General features: G+C 50.6%; 2 protein-coding genes across 5 annotated transcripts in view; one reads left to right on the top strand and one right to left on the bottom strand.

The window, feature by feature from the left end:
- Window positions 1-20,286, bottom strand: part of LOC144738050 (uncharacterized) — a 478,363-nt gene that overhangs the window by 190,930 nt on the left and 267,147 nt on the right. The window lies entirely within an intron of this gene.
- The window catches only part of LOC144738115 (uncharacterized), a 54,486-nt gene continuing 39,377 nt past the window's right edge, over window positions 5,178-20,286 (top strand). Inside the window, exons 1-6 of one of the 4 annotated variants that reach the window (XM_078621034.1) lie at window positions 5,178-6,224; window positions 11,736-11,984; window positions 12,702-12,770; window positions 13,391-13,516; window positions 14,412-14,600; window positions 16,973-17,018. In XM_078621034.1, the coding sequence (XP_078477160.1) occupies window positions 11,962-11,984; window positions 12,702-12,770; window positions 13,391-13,516; window positions 14,412-14,600; window positions 16,973-17,018 (453 nt within the window). In that variant the 5' untranslated portion in view covers window positions 5,178-6,224; window positions 11,736-11,961. Of the gene's footprint in view, window positions 6,225-11,735; window positions 11,985-12,031; window positions 13,517-14,411; window positions 14,601-16,972; window positions 17,019-20,286 lie in introns of those variants that run through there. The other 3 variants (XM_078621035.1, XM_078621033.1, XM_078621032.1) reach the window with 3 other exon arrangements.

A 20,286-nucleotide genomic window follows, 5' to 3' on the forward strand; every position in this document is an offset into this window, starting at 1 on the left:
TCCTGTGTGAGGCTCTCGTGCGACCGACATGGAATGTTTTCCTGTCCTGGTTGGAAACAACTCACTTGGATGAGACACTGAGGACCAGTGACAACCTTGGGAAAGAAGTCTCACAAGCCGCTTTGAAGGAGGTCCTCGGAAACAGCTCATGTACACGCATCATGCAACTGTTTGAAGTCTACCGCGGGTTCCTCAGAGGTGGAAACGGCAGCCTCTCGACCTTCTGAATGTCCTCTTTGGACATGGTTGAAATCTTGTTGGGGCTCATCCGAGCATTCAGAGAGGGAGACTGGATGCTACACTTGGCAAGAATTCGAGCAATAATCCCATGGTGCTTCGCTTATGATATGATGAATTATGCACGCTACCTCCCCTACCACTACGCCCAGATGTCTCAGCTGCTCATCACACACCCAGATGTGTACACGGAATTCATGGAAGGAAGCTTCTCAGTTCAACTGGGCTCCACCACTCCCTTTGGCCCGAATCCCTGTTGACCAGGCACTAGAGGAAACGGTGAACAAAGACACCCAGACAGCTTGAGGGACAAAGGGATTCAGCTTGAAGCCAGGAGCCGTGACCAAATATTACCTAACAGCTGAGTACAGATGCATGTACCTCAGGCAGCTGAGAGACCTGATAGGTCAAGGCAGGTCCAAACTGTCCCATCCAGACCTACAAGGCCCAAGGATCAAGAGAGATGAAGCAGATGTCCAGTCTCTCATTGACGTTATGGAGAATAGCTGGATCAATCATATGTCCCCTGATGAGACAGATCTGATTAGCCTCTTCACTGGCGCCACCTGATGTGACCAGGGATCTCTTGAGGGCTCTTGAGATAGGAGAAGAGGCCTACCAGGTATTCAAGAAAACAAGGTTAGCTGAGGACCCACCATCTGTGAAATCCCACGACAAGATGACCAAGCAAAGTCTGAAGACATTCTCCAATATCAGCACAAAAACAGCACATGGAAAGAAAGCACAGGATGTGGTTCTGTAGGCAGATAGAAACCTGTTCAGCCAAATGATCCTGGTGGCTGAAGGCAGGAAGGTGAATATGAAGGACGTCCTTGCCCACCCACTAGGCCCACTGCCATGGGCACTGGCAAATGCTGATGGGTCCCTACGAAAAACAAACAAGGCTGCACTTGATAATTGGTTTTTTATCCTTTAATCTGGCAACAAAACTGACGCCTTTTTTACGAGGAGTCATGTTTGCATAGACCACAATACCTGCAGTCATAATGCAAACAAAAAACATAACTCTGATAATTGTTTGCATTATGACTGCAGGTATTGTGGACTATGCAAACATGACTCCTCGTAAAAAAGGTGTCAGTTTTGTTGCCAGATTAAAGGGTAAAAAAAACAATTATCATATTTTTTATTGGCAAATGAGGTACCAATGGTGTAAAGGCTACATTTTCCAGAGAGCTTGAAAAGAACGCGTCTCCTGCAGAAGACATCCCAACCACATCTACTTCCATCGATGACGCGATGAGCCTGGTCCAAAAAATGAATGGCAACAACAAAACCTTTGCACAGGTGGCAAAGTCGGCCTTGACCCAGGTCCTCCACGAGGGGGCACAGGGCGAGAGGATTGGTGTTGTCTTTGATGTCTACCGACAGACTTCCGTCAAAGATGCTGAACGACTGAACTGGGGTGCAGACACTACCAGAACCTTGCTAGGGGACACCACGTCCAGCAGTGGAGACAATTCATGCGCAGTCCCTCCAACAAGACCAGTCTCGTCAAGTTTTTGGTGGAAAAGTGGAAACTCCCACGATACAGAGAGATGCTGCATGGCAAGGTGTTGTACATGACCTGTGAGGAAACCTGCTACAGGTCAAACTTACTTTGGAGCTTTCGTGACTGCAGGAATTACTCTTTGGTTCTTTTGGTAAAGTCACGTATAACGATAAAATAATACATTAAATACTAGCATACGATGTTTCGATTGCAACATAAGAAATCATCATCATCTATAAATGAAATATAAAACACAAATCTAGTATACTTAAAAATGTAATGTAATACAACAGAGAGTCGGATAATATAACAGTCAACACCCTACCTGGTTGATTACGTTCTTCCTGAGAATGCTAAATTTGAGAGAGAGATAAAACACAGAACCAGAGACATATAGACAGACATATAAGGAGATAGATATCACAGAGATACATAGAAAGAGAACAAACATAGGCACACAGAGAAACCACACCATTGTGTCGAGAGAGGGGGCGGGGGCGGAGAGAGAGAGAGGGGTTAGAGAAATTAGCATGTCAATGAGTGGCACGGTGAGTGACAGGTCGACAGAAGATGAGTAAGAGGAAGTAGCAGAGCTGCACTCCACGCATGAAGAAGCTGAGACCCGTCTGCTCCTGCTCCTGCATGCATTGCATGCAGCAAATGTGGCCTTCAAAGGCAGTTATCATCACAGCTGAGGACACTGATGTCATGGTGCTTTGTATTGGCTTCCAGAAGGACATCGCCGGTCACGTCTACCAGAAGTGTGGGACACAGAACAGCAAGCTGGCAAGGTCACTTGGAGACAGCGTCTGTGACAGCCTTGCACGCCTTCACAGGACTACGACACTGTCAGCGCATTCGCCGGTCGGAGGAGCTGATCGCCCTGAAGATTGTGAAAGAAAGGACACTTCCTGCCAAGAGACTTTTCGTCGACTGGGGCAGTCATGGATTGTGAGTGATTCACCTGTCGCATGCAAGTTGCCAATAGCAGCAGTGGCGAGGTGAACGAACCGCGCTAGCAGCTCTCATTACTCTGATAGTGCGTTGGTTTTGAACTGTGCGCCTTTTGGCGTCATCTGGTCGAACACCATATGAGACAAGGCTCTAAGAAAAGCTGTCTCAGGTGTGGACCAATCAGTTTCAAGGACAATGCAAACATTATCAGAGTATTGTTTTTTGTTTGCATTTGACTGCAAGTATTGTGGTTAATGTTAACATGATTCCTTGCAAAAGGTGTCAGTTTTGTTGCCAGAAAAAAAGGGGAAAAACTCTATTAGTATATTTTGGTACTGGCAAAAGAGACCTCATGATGGAAATAAAATATTTATAATACTTTTTTCTAAAACACGCTTTAATGAAATGTACCGTACGAGTAATGGCAGAACTCCACGACTACAGGAAGTGGCTCCCCGAAGCTTGCCATAACGTAAGGGACCGTGGTGATTTACAGCAAACGTGAGTTGAGCGTGGACACTTATACCCGTAAAATAGATTGTTAAAAATATATATTTTTAATTTTTAATAATAGAATATAGTATTGTCATCAGTATGACAAACCTATACCAAGTTTGCAGTCGATACGACATTGGGAAGACGGTTTAAATTGAGTTACAAGATTTGGGGATACGACAACAAACAGAGTGAGTTAAATAAAAGCGTGTATAATGTTTAAAAATACATATGTTTTTGATTTTTTTTTTTAATGATAGAATATAGTCTTGTCATCAGTATGACATAAGTATACCAAGTTTGCAGTCGATAGCACATTGGGAAGTGGGTAAAAATTGAGTTACAATATTTTTTGAGGATACGACAACAGATGGAGTGATCTTCTTGGTTCTTTCGGTAAAGTCACGTAGAATGGAAATAAAAAAATAAAAAAAATAAAACATTATTAAATAATTCTCACGACGTTTCGGCCACAACGCAAGCAGCCGTCCTCAGGTGGAGAACAGGTCTGTCGAGAAGACAGAGTCTAAATAAAAGCGTGTCAAAAAGGGGAGAAATCGAGTCTAGCCAGCTGCCACCATGTAGAGACCTTCCCTTCACGCATGTTCAACAAACCAACTATCAGGCAGCGATCTGTAAGTGCTGTCTGCCGGCTAACCCTGTGGTGCCAAGCCCTGCTGAGTATGGATGGACAGACGATGATGGCAAGCCGGCCATTTACTAGATGTGCTTCCCACCCGCACCAGATGTGGTCTTGGAACTGCTGGCATGCAAGTGTCTGTGCGTTCATGCACAATGCCAAGCTGCACGTGCCTGTCAAATGGACTGACATGCACAGACGCGTGCAGGTTACAGACCTGCAGTAACCAAAAAGTGCAGGATGATCCAGAACCTGACTTTGAACTCGGGGAGTCAGATGATGAGTGACACAGTGTGGGGATTCTGATGGTATTACTGTGGTAGTAGTCGTAGTATACAATGATGTACAGTGTGGTGATTCTGGACTTGGTTACCCTTATTGACACCATCTAAGTACACACAGAGCTTGATACAATAATGTAACCTTCTTCACATATACCCATCAATAACGATATTTATGGGATTACATGTATCATTCGAATGTCAATGTTTATAATATTCAAGTAGCATATTCTTGGTTCTTTCGGTAAAGTCACGTAGAAGGGAAATAATAACATTTTCTTGCTGTGGATTTCACACCTGATGATGATTGCCTGTGTTGCAGTCGAAACGTCGTGAGAATTTTGATTGTTTGAAATTTTTATTATTTTATTATTTCCCTTCTACGTGACTTTACCGAAAGATCCAAGAATATGAATCCCTGTAGTCACGAAAGCTTTAAATAAAAATTCAAGTAGCAGTTTACCTCCCTCACAATGATATTCCTTATTATCCTGTGTTTTCATTGTGTATTTAACCCAATAAAGACCAGTGTGTGACCTAACTGGCTTTGGACTAGCTAGTTTTTCAGTAACAATGCCCAATTCAATGTTCCAGACACGTGTCACAGGGTATGGGTATAAAAGTCATGGTAACCACAACTAAGCTGCCATTCCGCAAAGGTTATCATATCAGAATGTGTCCCACACACGTGGAGGATTACAAAAATCATTACTCGACTTTTCCACCTCGGCTGGTACCAATAAGTGAATATTTTTGGTCTGGGCCAGAGGTCGCAACCGGGTACCCGATACCGGTACCCTACCCGAGACCCGGCAACCCGTACCCGGCCGGGTACGGGTACGGTTACCCGTTTGCGACCCTGGTGCGGCCGGGTACGGGTACGGGTAAGGAATCAAAACTCGTTTGCGACCTCTGGTCTGGGCCCATAGACTCCATGTAGAGGGTGGAACTCATAAAATGCGTCAATGCAATAAAAACTAACGTGGAGGAACAACGAATTTCAGGTGAGAACCCTCAACCAACAACCCCGACACGCAAGGAAGTAGACAACGGAGAAGGGACTGGTCATCGAAATGAAACAAGCTTCGAACGGGGTTATTGTCGCCGGACGCCCGGCTGGGACTAGAATTTTGCGTGCTGGGGACCCCCCAGGGCAATACGCAAATGGCCTAACGGGAAGAAGAAGAAGATGGCAACCGGTCCGTCACCCCCGGTCCGTCCATTGGAAGCGCCACCGCCGGCGCGTCTGCGGGCGTCAGGCGCTGGAATCGTGCGGGCGATACAATGAGATCCTGCTGAAGCGTAACGTCGGGTCTCGCTCGGCACTCGGTGAGGTGGCGATGGACTGTCAACACAGGGTGGAATGTTCGGGCTTCAACCGAATGGTTAACGCTGTGACCCGAGTTACAATTCCCACTCGTGGCCACCCCTAGGTTGACTCAGCCATAACCGAGCCCCTGCTGGGTCGGAGTTCAATGGCGCTTGCGTGCCGGCTGCTCGAGCATCCTTTGTGTTTGCAGGCGAGAAGCGGGATGTGAATTCTGTGAGAGTCATCGTACAAGTCAGACGGGTTTCCTAAGGCGGAAAAGACAGGCACACAGAGACACACAGAGAGAGAGAGACACACAGAGACGCGCACAGAGAGAGAGAGACACACAGAGACGCGCACAGAGACACACACAGAGAGATAGACACACACAGACACACACACATAGACAGAGACACACACCGACACACATACACAGATAGAGACACACACAGAGACACGCACAGAGACACACACACAGAGACACAGAGACACACACAGAGAGAGAGACACACAGAGACGCGCACAGAGACACACACAGAGAGAGAGACACACACAGACACACACACATAGATAGATACACACAGAGACACGCACAGAGACACAGAGACTCACCCACACACACACAGAGACACACAGAGACAGAGACACACACATAGACACACAAAGATACACACACAGAGGCACAGACACACATACAGACAAACACAGACACACACACAGACACAGACAAACACAGACGGACACAGACACAGACAGACAGACAAACAGTCGGTGCCACGTCTCGACCATCACACAGTGAGTACTGCACAACCCGGTTAACACTCAGCCAATCATCACTCTTTGGGGGTGGTGGGGTCGACAAAACTGTTACCACTTTGTGGATATCAGCGCTTCTCTCCCAAGGGGCAAGTAACATACCCCACCACCACCACCATCATCATTTTGCGTGCACCCGATATGGATGTCCTGGGCTGCGTCATCGTAATGTGGAATTTACTCAAGAGGATGTCGGCCTCATACGTGGTGGTGGTATTGATGTGGTTGATGGGTGATGTTGATGTGGTTGATGGGTGATGTTGATGTGGTTGATGGGTGATGTTGATGTGGTTGATGGGTGATATTAATGTGGTTGATGGTGATGTTGATGTGGTCGATGGGTGATGTTTATGGGTGATTTTGATGTGGTTGATGGGTGATGTTGATGTGGTTGATGGGTGATGTTGATGTGGTTGATGGGTGATGTTGATGTGGTTGATGGTGATGTTGATGTGGTTGATGGGTGATGAGCGATGTTGATGTGGTTGATGGGTGATGTTTATGGATGATTTTGATGTGGTTGATGGGTGATGTTGATGGGTGACGTTGATGTGGTTGATGGATGATGTTGATGTGGTTGATGGGTGATGCTGATGGGTGATTTTGATGTGGTTGATGGGTGATGTTGATGTGGTTGATGGGTGATGTTGATGGGTGACGTTGATGTGGTTGATGGGTGATGTTGATGTGGTGATGGGTGATGTTGATGTGGTTGATGGGTGATGTTAATGTGGTTGATGGTATTGATGGTGTTGAAAGACTCACAGAGACCCACAGAGACACGAAAAAAGACTCACACATACACCCACAGAGACTCACAGAGACCCACAGAAACACCCACAGTGACTCTAAGAGACTCACAGAGACACCCACAGAAACACCCACAGAGACCCACAGAGACTCACAGACACCCACAGAGACACCCACAGAGACACACAGAGACACCCACAGAGACACACACAAACTCACAGAGACACCCACAGAGACTCACAAAGACCCACAGAAACACCCACAGAGACTCACAGAGACTCCCATAGACACACACAGAGACACCCACAGAGACTCACAGAGACTCCCAGAGACAAACACAGAGACAGCCAAAGAGACTCACAGAGAACCACAAAGACACCCACAGAGACTCTAAGAGACGCACAGAGACACCCACAGAAACACCCACAGAGACACCCACAGAGTCACCCACAGAGACTCACAGAGACACCCACAGAGACACCCACAGAGACACCCACAGAGACCCACAGAGACTCACAGAGACCCACAGAGACACCAACAGAGACACACAGAGACACACAGAGACACCCACAGAGACTCACAAAGACCCACAGAAACACCCACAGAGACTCACAGAGACTCCCATAGACACACACAGAGACACCCACAGAGACTCACAGAGACTCCCAGAGACAAACACAGAGACTCTAAGAGACTCACAGAGACACCCACAGAAACACCCACAGAGACATCCACAGAGACTCACAGAGACACCCAAAGACACCCAAAGAGATACACACAGAGATACACACAGATACACCCACAGAGACCCGCAGAGACACCCACAGAGACTCACAGAGACACCCACAGAGACACCCACAGAGACACCCACAGAGACCCACAGAGACTCACAGACACCCACAGAGACACCCACAGAGACACACAGAGACACCCACAGAGACACACACAAACTCACAGAGACACCCACAGAGACTCACAAAGACCCACAGAAACACCCACAGAGACTCACAGAGACTCCCATAGACACACACAGAGACACCCACAGAGACTCACAGAGACTCCCAGAGACAAACACAGAGACAGCCAAAGAGACTCACAGAGAACCACAAAGACACCCACAGAGACTCTAAGAGACGCACAGAGACACCCACAGAAACACCCACAGAGACACCCACAGAGTCACCCACAGAGACTCACAGAGACACCCACAGAGACACCCACAGAGACACCCACAGAGACCCACAGAGACTCACAGAGACCCACAGAGACACCCACAGAGACACACAGAGACACACAGAGACACCCACAGAGACTCACAAAGACCCACAGAAACACCCACAGAGACTCACAGAGACTCCCATAGACACACACAGAGACACCCACAGAGACTCACAGAGACTCCCAGAGACAAACACAGAGACTCTAAGAGACTCACAGAGACACCCACAGAAACACCCACAGAGACATCCACAGAGACTCACAGAGACACCCAAAGACACCCAAAGAGATACACACAGAGATACACACAGAGACACACACAGAGACCCGCAGAGACACCCACAGAGACCCACAAACACCCACAGATATACACACAGAGACACAGACCCACGGAGACACACACAAAGACACACACACAGACACGTGAAGGTTACGTCAACATCCACGCATGCATAGGTGCTGCTGCTCGCTAACAGCACTTGTCCAAATGGTCTGTTGATGCTACACGAGGGTTACGTTTTAACTTGAAACTTTCGTGACTGCAGGAATTCATATTATTTGATTCTTTCGGTAAAGTCACGTAGATAGAAAAAATAATAACCAAAGAAAAATGAAGTGAATTTTTTTTTTAAACTACGACGTTTCCATCGCAACACAAGCGGTCTTCATTAGAATAAAGGGGGGTTAGCCTCTAAGGAAAACTGTTGATTAAGGTTTAGGGATGTGTATAGCCCAATTGTGTCAGCAGCATGGGCGGGGCAGCTAATGTTAATGTGAGAGAAAACCCCGACACCAGCAGTAGGTCTACACAAATCAAAGGGCCGCCAGGCAATCATTGCACCTCGTTCCACACACCCACACTGCTGACGGTGGAGGTTTTGATGAGAAAACACAAATCAAGTCATGATCAAAAGTAGTTGATGATATCTTTACAATGATTGCTGAGCTTATAACCATCTTCTCGGTTTAAATTGTGTCTGTGTCTGTATATATGGATGGCTTCATGAACGAATCTTTGTTGATAGCCAGTAGGCTTGTAAAGTACCATAGTCTTAGATAATCAATTTCGTGTGAGCCAGCTGCATTAAAATAATGATCAGCCACGGCAGAAGTATTGGTCCTACCGTATTTAAAATCTGTTTCATGTTCATGAACACGGTCTGAGACATGTCGATTAGTTTCCCCAATGTAACCGCTGCCACAGATACAGCTTAGTTTGTAGACGCCTGGATATTGCATGTCAGGAATCTTGCCCTCCACAGATGGGATCAGATCACGAATTTTATGCACTCTCGTAAATCGAACCTGGATCTGGTGTTTGTTCGCTATATTGCAAATATGTTTGGTTATCCGTGTTATGTATGGCAAGGTGATGGTTTTTATTGGATCCTCACGGTTGGGGTGATGGCTGTGCGGATTGTGTATTGAGAATATCCATTCGCCTTGAGAGCCTGGTGTACGTGTTTGAGTTCACTGGTTAGGTGTTCATGGTCGGAGATACATTGAGCTCTACGGTGTAGCGTTTTGATGAGGGAATTCTTCTGGGATGGATGGTGGTGGGAATCAGGTTTCAGGTAGGCGTCAGTATGGGTTACTTTCCTGTGGACAGAATGGCTCATTGAGCCATCAGGTGTCTTTTTGATTTGGACATCTAAGAAAGGCAGCATGCCATCCTTTTCCACCTCCATGGTGAATTCGGTGGCTGGGTGTATGGAATTGATGGGGTTGAGGAATTGGTTCAGAGCCGGTAGGCCATGTGGCCAGATGACGAACGTGTCATTCTTGTACCTCTTTCACAAGGGCAGGCATAGAGTGGATTCCTGGATGGTGTCCATCTCAAAATTTCCATGAAAATATTGGCTACAACCAGAGATAAGGGAGAACCCATTGGGGTGCCTTCAGTTTGTTTGTAGAATATTCCATTCCAGGTGAAGTATGTGTTGGTGAGGCAGTGTCTCACCAGGGCCGGTAAATCAGCATTCAATCCTTGTTGGACCAAATCTTCAATGATTGCACTGGTGTCAGGCACAAGAACTTTGGTGAACAAATAAACGACATGAAAACTAACCATGGGACTGTGAGATGTCTTTAATTGACGATACCAGGTGAGCTGAGTTAAGTCTTACCATTGAATGGCTGCATGGTCTCAGACAGATATTGGGCCAGTTTGTAGGTGGGTGAGCCAATGGTGGAGACGATGGGACGAAGGGGTGTACCTTCTTCATGGATTTTTGGTAAGCCATATAGTCTGGGTGGTCTAGCAGTAGAAGGTTTTAAGGAAAACCGTTTCGTCTGTTCAATTAATGAAGCTGAATCAGTGATGATCCTGTATGTTTTGTAATGCGGCTGTTGGTGGGATCTCTTTTAATGTTTGTGTAGCTACCATCATTAAGTAGGTCTTGAATTTTTGTTTCGTAAACGGTTTTGTCCATGATGACCGTGGCATTGCCCTTGTCGGCTGAGAGGATGACGATGTCATCTCTCTTTTTCAACTGAGATAACTCAAAACGCTCATCCTTACTGATGTTCCTCACGGGCATCTTAGCGCTTTTGCGGTTTGCAGCGATTTCAGATCTTGTCACGTCTGCAGCGATGTGTCCCAGACCCTTAAGGGCTACATCGACCTGGGCAATGATTTCATCCACTGGTATGTTTTTGGAGGTGACTGCGAAGTTCATCCCTTTAGCCAAAACCGACTTTAGACCATGGGAAATTGGGCTAATACTCAGATTAATAACAACCTTGTCACGTCTAACTTTTTAACGTGTGGATCTGGTTTCTTCTTAGAAAGGAGGTTGAACTTAGAAATCAGATAATCTTTGCATTTAGCTGACATCGTAGAAGCTGATGAAGCAGTCATGTTATCTACATGTTACCAATCAGATGTAGACATTTTTTCCATCATTGTTAAGTGTGATTTCAAGAGTGTCTTGTCTACATGATCTAGTCCAGTACGGAGCAGTCTAATTATCTCTGAGATCAGGGCCAAGCGAGCCCTGACAATTCGTTTGGCATTGTAAGATTTGACGGCAGCAGAAGTCAGTGTATGGTATTACTTTAGAGTCACGGCATCTCTTCATACATGTGAGTGACTCGATCAGATGAGCTCTTTTTTTCTCGGAGTTTGTTGAAAGTTCGTATGGTTATGAGATGAGGGTTGTTTGGTAACTCCTCCACCTAACACGATTTTTTGAGGACCCAGAGAGGTAAGAGAGAGAGGACTCTCTGATACCCTCTGGCCAAACCACGATTTGGCGTAGCCACAGGGAAAGCCTCCCCCTCCTCCTCGGCGTTCCCCCAGGAACAGCGGGACCACCGCGGTTCGGCCGTGTCGAATATTCGGACTCTCGCCGCAGAGGAGAGGCTGCCGCTGCTCGGTCTGGAGGTGGATGGGTACCGCATGGACCTTTGTGCAGTGCGCGAGGTCCGGTGGGTTGGTTCTGAGGTGTGTGAGGAGATGAGAGGCTGCCATTTGTCTGTCGGGAACTGGACCGATACCGTCTGGACCTCTGTGTAATACAGGAGGTGCAGTGAACAGAATCTACAGGAGAGGGAGAGAGGCAGTGTGTCCTCTTGGTTGTGCACACTGCCGGATCCCGTTCCACCGCCCATCGCGAGAAGTCGGAGGCAGTTTTCCGACGACGGTGAGGCAGAGGCGGCAGGGGGGAGGGGCAGCTGGTTCAGGGCGAAGGTCGGCGGAGGTTGGAGGTCGGCGCTGAGGCAGCGACTGTCCAGCTTGCGGAGCGGAATGGGCGGAGCATCGTCATGCTGGTGAGAGACGTCGGTGCCAGGTGGACGAATGGGGGCGGGTGGGGTTTGAATGGGAGAGGAAGACAAAAGCTGAAATGAAGAAACGTCGTTGGTACAGCGAGGCTCCCCTTATAGTTGGGTGGTAGTGGTGGTGGTGATGGTTGAAGTGATGGTGGGTGGGTGGTTGTGTTGATGGTTGACTGAGATGCGGTTAATGATGTTGATGGTGTTGAAAGACTCACTGAGACCCACAGAAACACCCACAGAGACTCACAAAGACCTACAAAGACCCACAGAGACCCACAGAGAAACCCACAGAGACACCCACAGAGACCCACCGAGATACACAGAGACACCCACAGACACACACACAGAGACACCCACAGAGACTCACAGAGAGACCCACACAGACACACAGAGATACACACAGAGACAGATACAGAGACCCACAGACACCCACAGAGACCCACAGAGACAACCGAAGGTGAATCAACATACATGCATGCATAGGTGCCACTGCTCACAAATAGCACTTTTCACAACGGCCTCTTGATGCTACACGACGGATCAAATCTTGTGTAATAAAGCACTTCCACAACTGTTGAATGGAGTCCTTTTTATTAACGACTGCCCAGCTCCGCTCTCTCTCCAGATGGCTTCTCTCTCTCTCTACTGCCATAACGTGCGCTCTCCCTCTTCCACCATCGCGTCTCTCTCTCTCTCCATGCTCGCTGCTAGTTGTCGGCGTGCTGGGAGGAGAGAAAGCTTCGCTGGCCGGGCTCGTCACGTGGCCGGTGGCGAGACGAGGTAGGCGATGATGCAGTCCGGACTCCAGCCTCCCACTGCCTTTCCTTATATTCAGCTCCGCCTCCAGCCACGCCTCCTTGTGGAACCTTCCTGATGGTTCCCTACATGCCCACTAGCTCCGCCCGTTACCTTTGGCCCAGATGGAACCCTACCTTCTGATTGGATATGAGTCACCCACCAGTGACTATGCCATTACCCCTCGTCATCCCTTAGACGGCGCTCTCTCATTACACTTGTAACGAGACGATGGTTGTTTGGTAACCCCTCCACCTTCCACTATTTATGGAGGACCCAGCGGGGTACGAGAGAGATGACTCTCTGATGCCCTCTGGCCAAACCACGATTTGGCGTAGCCACAGGGAAAGTCTCCCCCCTCCTCCTCGGCGTTCCCCCAGGAACAGGGGGACCACCGCGGTTGGGCCGCGTGGAATATTCAGACTCTCGCCGCAGAGGAGAGGCTGCCGCTGCTCTGTCTGGAGGTGGATGGGTACCACATGGACCTTTGTGGAGTTCAGGAGGTCCGGTGGGTTGGTTCTGAGGTCCTTGTGTGTGCAGATGAGAGGCGGCCATTCCTCTGTCGGGAGCTGGACCGGTACCGTCTGGACCTGTGTGGAATACAGGAGATGCAGGGAACAGGATCTACAGGAGGTGGACATGTACTTTGAGAACTCTTCGCAGTGCCCATCTTCGAGTCCCTTTCCACCGCCCGTGAAGAGAAGTCAGAGGCAGCTGCCCAGAGATTTGAGGTTGGTGTGGAGGAAGTGGCTCTCCCTGCTGACGCCGTTGCCACTGTTCAGTGGGTGATGGTGATGGGTGATGTTTATGTGGTGAATGGTGATGTTGATGTGGTTGGTGGTGATGTTTGACAGTGATGCGGTTGATCACGTTGATGGTGTTGAATGACCTACAGAGACCCACAGAGACACCCACAGAGACCCACAGAGACCCTCAGAAACACCCCCACCGACACCCATAGAGACCCACAGACACACACACAAACACCCACAGAGACCCACACAGAGACGCACACAGAGACACCAAAAGGTTTCTTCAACATACACGCATGCATAGGTGACACTACTCGCTAACAGCACTTGTCCCAACGGTCTGTGAATGCTACACGACGGATCTTATCTTGTAACGAGACAAGGGTTGTTCGGTAACCCCTACACCTACCACGATTTATGGAGGACCCAGCGGGGTAAGAGAGAGACGACACGCTGATGCCCTCTGGCCAAACCACGACTTGGCGTAGCCACAGGGAAAGCCTCCCACCTCCTCCTCGGGGTTCCCCCAGGAACAGGGGGACCACCGCGGTTCGGCTGCATGGAATATTCGCAACTCTCGCCGCAGAGGAGAGGCTGCCACTACTCTGTCGGGAGGTGGACGGGTACCACATGGACCTTTGCAGGAGGTCCGGTGGGTTGGTTCTGATGTCTGTGTGTGTGTGGAGATGAGAGGCTGCCATGCCTCTGTCGGGAGCTGGACCGGTACCGTCTGGACTGGTAGCGAATGCAGGAGGTCTGGTAGACCGTTTCTGCCACCAACGGGGTGCTTTGTGTCGTTCCCACCGCCGGATCGCGTTCTGCCGACCGCCGATGCTCTGCCGGGCGTGCTGCACCTTGCGGTGGCCGAGAGAAGTCGGAGGCTGCCGCCCGATGACGTCGAAGATGAGGACGGCGACGACTGCGACCACGGCGATGACGACCACAGTGACCACGGCGATGACGACGACGACGACGAGGCGGAGGCGGCGAGGCGGGGGAGCTTCTGGTTCACGGCGGAGGTCGACGGCGCTCGGAGGACGGTGTTCGGATCATCGTCAGTCAGGTGAGAGACGTCGGTGTCAGGTGGGTGAATGGGGGGTGGGGAGGGTGTGGGGTGCGGGGGGAGCGGGGGGGGGGGCGGGGGGGGGGTGAAAGGGGGGGGGGGGTGAAAGGGAGAGGAAGACAAAAGCTGAAATGATGAAACGTCGTTAGGACAGCGAGGCTCCCCGTGTAGTTGGGTGGTTGGTTGTGGTGATGGTTGAGATTGTTGTGGTGGTGGTGATGGTTGTGTTTGTTGTGGATGGGTGGTTGGGTGGGTGGTTGTGGTGGTGGTTGTCATGGTTGTGGTGGTGATGGTTGTGTTTGAAGTAGATGGGTGGTTGGGTAGGTGGTTTGGTAGGTGGTTGTGGTGGCGGTGATGGTTGTGGTGGTGGTGGGTGGTTGTGGTGGTTGTGATGGTTGTGGGTGGTTGATTTGATAAGTGAGGGGCCATTCATCCAGCAGTGGATAGATCCTGGCCGAACATCTCTACCCCTACCACTACTAACTCTACCCCTTCCTTATGCCAGAAAAAAAATGTGTTGACCAGTGATATTCAACATTGCCTTGCTAGGCACACTGAGGAGAAGCTTGCGGCACCCCAATGCGGTTTGAGGAAAGGGCGTTTCTGCACAGATGCCATATTTTCTGTCCCTCTGCTACAGCAGAGGTGTAGGGAAATCCCACAAGACCTACATCTCTGCTTCGTTGACTTGGTCAAGGCCTATGATGCCATCAGTAGGCCTTGGCTCCGGGTTGTCCCTGACCCACTGCTCACGATCATTAAGGACCTTCATGATGGTGAGCAGGCCCGGGTAAAACTACGTGGCTGGGAGTCAGAGCCTTTCCCTGTACACCTTGGTGTGCGACAGGGATGTCCTCTGGCTCCCACATTATTTAACATCTATTTTGACTACGTTCGTGATGCCTTCAATAGCTGTACCGGGGGAATTCCACTTGGTACAGATATTATGGGAGGCTGATCGATGCCCAGGTGCGGTCAAGGGATGGCTCCCTATTGCTCAACCATGTTAGGTATGCCAATTATCTGGTAATTGCCGCTCACTCAGAGATGGAGACTTACCATCAGCCCCACCAAAACTAAGCAACTGCCTGGGTATTTTGTACCATCGGACACTCCACCCACACAACTCATAATCGGTGATGGGGCAGTTGTGGAGAGAGTGGAGAGTTTCCCATACCTGGGCAGTGTGCTCATGACCGGCTCTGGTTTGACAGCAGAGGTCTCACTCCGAATCAGTCGAGTGGCATTATCTTTTCATCGGTTGCGTAACGCTGTGTGGAAGCTGCCTGGTCTCTCGCGCCGCACAAAGCTTCAGGTCTTCTCGGCCACAGTCATTCCCTCCCTTCTTTATGCTTGCAAAGGGTGGACCCCCCAAATGGAACACCATCGCCGGTTAGAAACATTTAGGCTGGCCTGCCTACGATCCATCCTGGGTTTAACCAGGCTGGATTGTGTGAGGAGCTCACAAATCCTTTTAAGATCTGGACAAAGTCCCATTGGTGAGCTCCTCCGGCAGGCAAGGCTGCGTTGGCTGGGTCATGTAGACCTCATGCCCAGCCACCGCATGCCTAAACAGCTTTTGTTCGGTCGGATTGAGGTGACTAAACGGGTGCGGCACGGGCTGGAGAAGAGATGGAGTGATGTGGTAAGGGAGGATGAGGAGCTGATAGAACTTGCCGATGACTGGTACCAGCGGTGTCAAGATCGGCCTCTGTGGAAGAGGCTCGTGAAGGACGCTACTGGGCAGTTAGATGCAGTCGCTCTCCAACAACGGAGGGTGGAGGAGCGACGCTCAAAACAACAAGCGGAGCGACGGGTGGTTAAAGCACAGCAAGTTGGCACAGCAGGGGGCACAGGTGGTGCATCGGCCAGTCATTTCGGTCATCTCAGACAGGCGACACATGGCACCTGGTGGGTCTGCCCCGTGACCTCCTCCCAGCGGGCGTTCGACGCTTCACGTGGCCTCAAGGTGCACATAGCATGGCACAAACGTCGTGGTGAAGTCACCGCCACTTAGTGGCGAATGGCGCGGGTGTTGGTATTGGTGCGTGCAGGTGCGTGGGCAGGGTTCATATCTGCTCTGCTCTGAGCTACCTACCCAGTGGAGAAATTGGTGACCTGATTGCAGCCGAATGGGGAGCGGTGGTGTCGTGGCGGTTAGCGCTACAAACTGCGCGCCTAAACCCGAATTCGATTACCGCCCACAGTCCTGGGCCTCCGCTAGGTCGACTCGGCCTCAAATGAGTACCTCGTGTAGCGTTGGTGGTGTCGTAAACATCGCCACTGAGGAGGCAAAGGCGGCTGGGCGTGGCACAGCCCAACCAACAGTCTGTTAGGGCCTCACGGTGGGTGATCTTTGTCCTTGTTTGCAGGACTCAACAAAGCTCTTACTTGAACCAGATGCCACTGGAGATGCTGGTGAGCTTTTCATACCCAGGGCTGCTCCACACGGACCCCCTGGACACACGGACAATCACTCTGATCAGAGAACTCGTAGCAATGTGGACCCATCCATATTCCAACGGGAGAACGTGAAGTCCTTGCTTCACGTTGAGTGTGTATGTTGCACCTGTATGTTAAGTGTCTGTTGAACTTCTATTGAGAGATAAAGTGATCGGAGAGAAAGTGATGAGAGATGAAGTGAAGAAAGATTAAGTGAAGAAAGATAAAGTGAAAAAAGATAAGGTGAAGAGAGGGAAATTGAAGACAGAAAAAGTGAAGAGAAATAAAGTGAAGAGAGATAAAGTGTTGAGATAAAGTGTGTATATTGTAGTGTATATTAGTGTCGGTTTTTTTTTCGTGTATAATATATAGTAGTGTAGTGTATTGTAGTGTATAGTAGTGTAGTGTTTTTTTTCGTGTATAATTTAAAGTAGTGTAGTGTATAGTGTATAGTCGTGTAGTGTATAGTAGTGTAGTGTATAGTAGTATGGTGTATAGTTGTGTAGAGTAGTGTAGTGTATAGTGTATAGAAGTGTAGTGTATAGTAATGTATAGTGTATAGTGGTGTAATGCGGGTGTAAGCGACCTTCCGGATGTGACGTCACGGGGAGGTGGAGTCATGTGACGTGGGAGGAAGGTTCGGGTCCTTAAGCGGTAAAACCGGAAGGAGAAGGGAGTTGGTGGGAGACTGGAAAAGGGTGAGGCCACGCCGGGCGAACCAAGGAGGGGTGGCACCGTCGGCCAGCGGTGGCCAACCCCAGAGACAGTAGTGGGCTACTGGAGGGAGTGAAGCTGCAGCGAGTACAGCCAGGGAGGCTGTGTAAGGGAGGCAGCGGTGAGGCTGCCAGGAGCTACGAGAGCGACAGAGAGAGACAGCAACGAGGCTGTCAGAGTCTACGGGAGTGACCCAGAGAGGAGGCTGCAGCGAGTACAGCCGGAGGGGCTGCGTGAGGGTAACAGCAGCGAGGCTGCTAAGGAGCTACGGGAGCGACGGAGACCAACAGCGGGGCTGTTGGCGGTGACGGGAGCGACAGCGGAGTCGGCACCGTGTGGAAGGAACCAAATAAAGGACAGCCGTGTGGGAAACAGAAACCGAACCAAATAAAGGACACCAAGCCAGATATCGTGGTCAAGTCTTTTATTACACTGGTGTCAGAAGTGCAACGGCATGTCGAAGCAAGTAAGAAAGAAAATTATTCCGGCGCCAGCATCGGATTCTTCGTCCGACGACAACGACCTCCCTCCAACCATGGATTCTGCTGGGGTGGTGGAGGAGAGCCCTGCTGAAGCGAGCACGGGGACTGGAGTTGAAGATGTCGCCACGGGAGCGGGCCCGCCAACATCATCGGACGCTGATCCACGATGGCAGCAGATGGCGGAGCAACTGGAGTCACTCAAGGACGTCCTGGCGCAGCTGTGTCATCTCGTCACGCCAAGGACGACGACGGAGGAAGCAGAAGGTGGTCCACGGGCCGCCACGTTGTCTGCCCTGCCGCCGCCATTAGCCACGCGGCACAATGCCGCCATCTTGTGCGCTCCGCGGCGCCAAACCGCCATCTTGGCCATGCCGCGGGCCGACGCCATTTTGAATTTACCACCAGAGGAACCATCGTTGGAGGACGGCGTGAAGAGGAGTCGGAGTCGCCATCTTACCACAGTTAAAGAATTCTCCATCAGGGGCGATTGGAGCGCTTTCGCCTGCAGATTCTTGGCGGCGGTACGTTCTGCAAGATGGACCGATGCTGAGGCCTTAGAAGTGTTGCCGACTCTACTGGATGACGAATCAGTTCGATATTTCCGTTCCATAACGGCCGAAAAGAAGAAGACTTTACGTGGAGTTTTTGAAGAAATGGCCGACGCTTACGAGCCACCTGACGATGCGCATCGGCGATTTGCTCAACGACAACGAGCACCCGAGGAATCGCCCGTGGCATTCAGGGGTGCGGTGCTGGAGCTGGCCATGGCAGCATATCCAGAGACGCCACCGGACCTGCTCGAGCCTCTCATCTTAGGTAAAATGCTTGAGCTGTCTCGGGATCTGGGGATCCCCATGCCTGTGTGTGGGCATGAGAAGCTCACTTCCCGGGCGGCAGCTAAATGTCTGGATGCGCAGTTTTATTTCCATCGGTGGAAGCAAGTTGCGGCGTGGACGGGGGGGCCCATCGCAGAGGGTGGCGCTCTGGGTTGGGACCCTACGAAGGCGGTCTACGTGCCGGATCAGAGGGGCCCTCAGGAGCTGACGGCCGTCTCTGCTCCATGGTCGGGACGCGGTGGGCCGGGCCCGCGCGCTACACTACCGGTACGGGGCCGTCGGGATGCAAGGCCTGCGCTTCGGCGCAACGATGTCGACTGCTTCCGCTGCGGGCGTAGGGGCCACTACGCCAAGGACTGTTGGGCCCGCGTCCCGGGTCCGCCGCAGCAGGAGGCCTCATCAACAGACAAGCCGACCAAAGACCCTCCGAAACAGGCAAGTCGGCACGCACCAGACACCCGGCAAGGCTTTGCACCTCAACCATCACCTTCGTTGTGCGATCCTAATGTTGTTGTTAAAGAAAGGCCATCGACGGGGCCTTTTAGCTCGGTGACGCAGTGGCGCAAATTGGCACGGAGAGTCGTCGCGGCCACTACGGGTTCGTCCACTGTACCGGGGTCTATACAAGGGGTGGACGTGCGCATTTTGGTCGACTCCGGAGCGTCCGCGACTATTATATCGGATGTAATTTTCCATCTGTTGGGCATCCCACCGGGGGCCGTGCGTCCGGTTTACGGGTCGTGCGTCGCTGCGAACGGGGGTAGCATGGGTATCGTGGGCCAGGTGGACGCTAAAATATCTATCGGGGACGTGTCGGCCTCGGGCATTGTGTTAATCTCAAGATCTTTGGCGGTTCCTTGTTTATTAGGCACCGATTTTTTGGCTAAGATGCCCATTTTGATCAAAATTAATGAGAATTGTATTGAATTGCCGGGTGGCCGTCAAATCTCGTTTCTGCCGTCACCCTGGGGGCGACCTGCTTCGGCCGTACAAGGCGCTGTCCGTCGCATCTGTGGACATCCCACCTGGCTCACAGATGCTTATTGCCTTGCGGTATCGGAAGCCCCTGCCTGATCGGCTAGGAGCAGTTGGGGTCTTGTTGTCACCATCCGCCACGATAACAACCGGGTTGGCGTTAGTTGGGGCACAGACCATCGTCCGGCCGGAACAATTACCGTTTTTACAGGTGCTTAATGCGGGTGTGGAAAGCGT

This window comes from Lampetra planeri, chromosome 77, assembly GCF_965212315.1.
Source record: "Lampetra planeri chromosome 77, kcLamPlan1.2.h2, whole genome shotgun sequence".
NCBI lineage: Eukaryota > Metazoa > Chordata > Hyperoartia > Petromyzontiformes > Petromyzontidae > Lampetra > Lampetra planeri.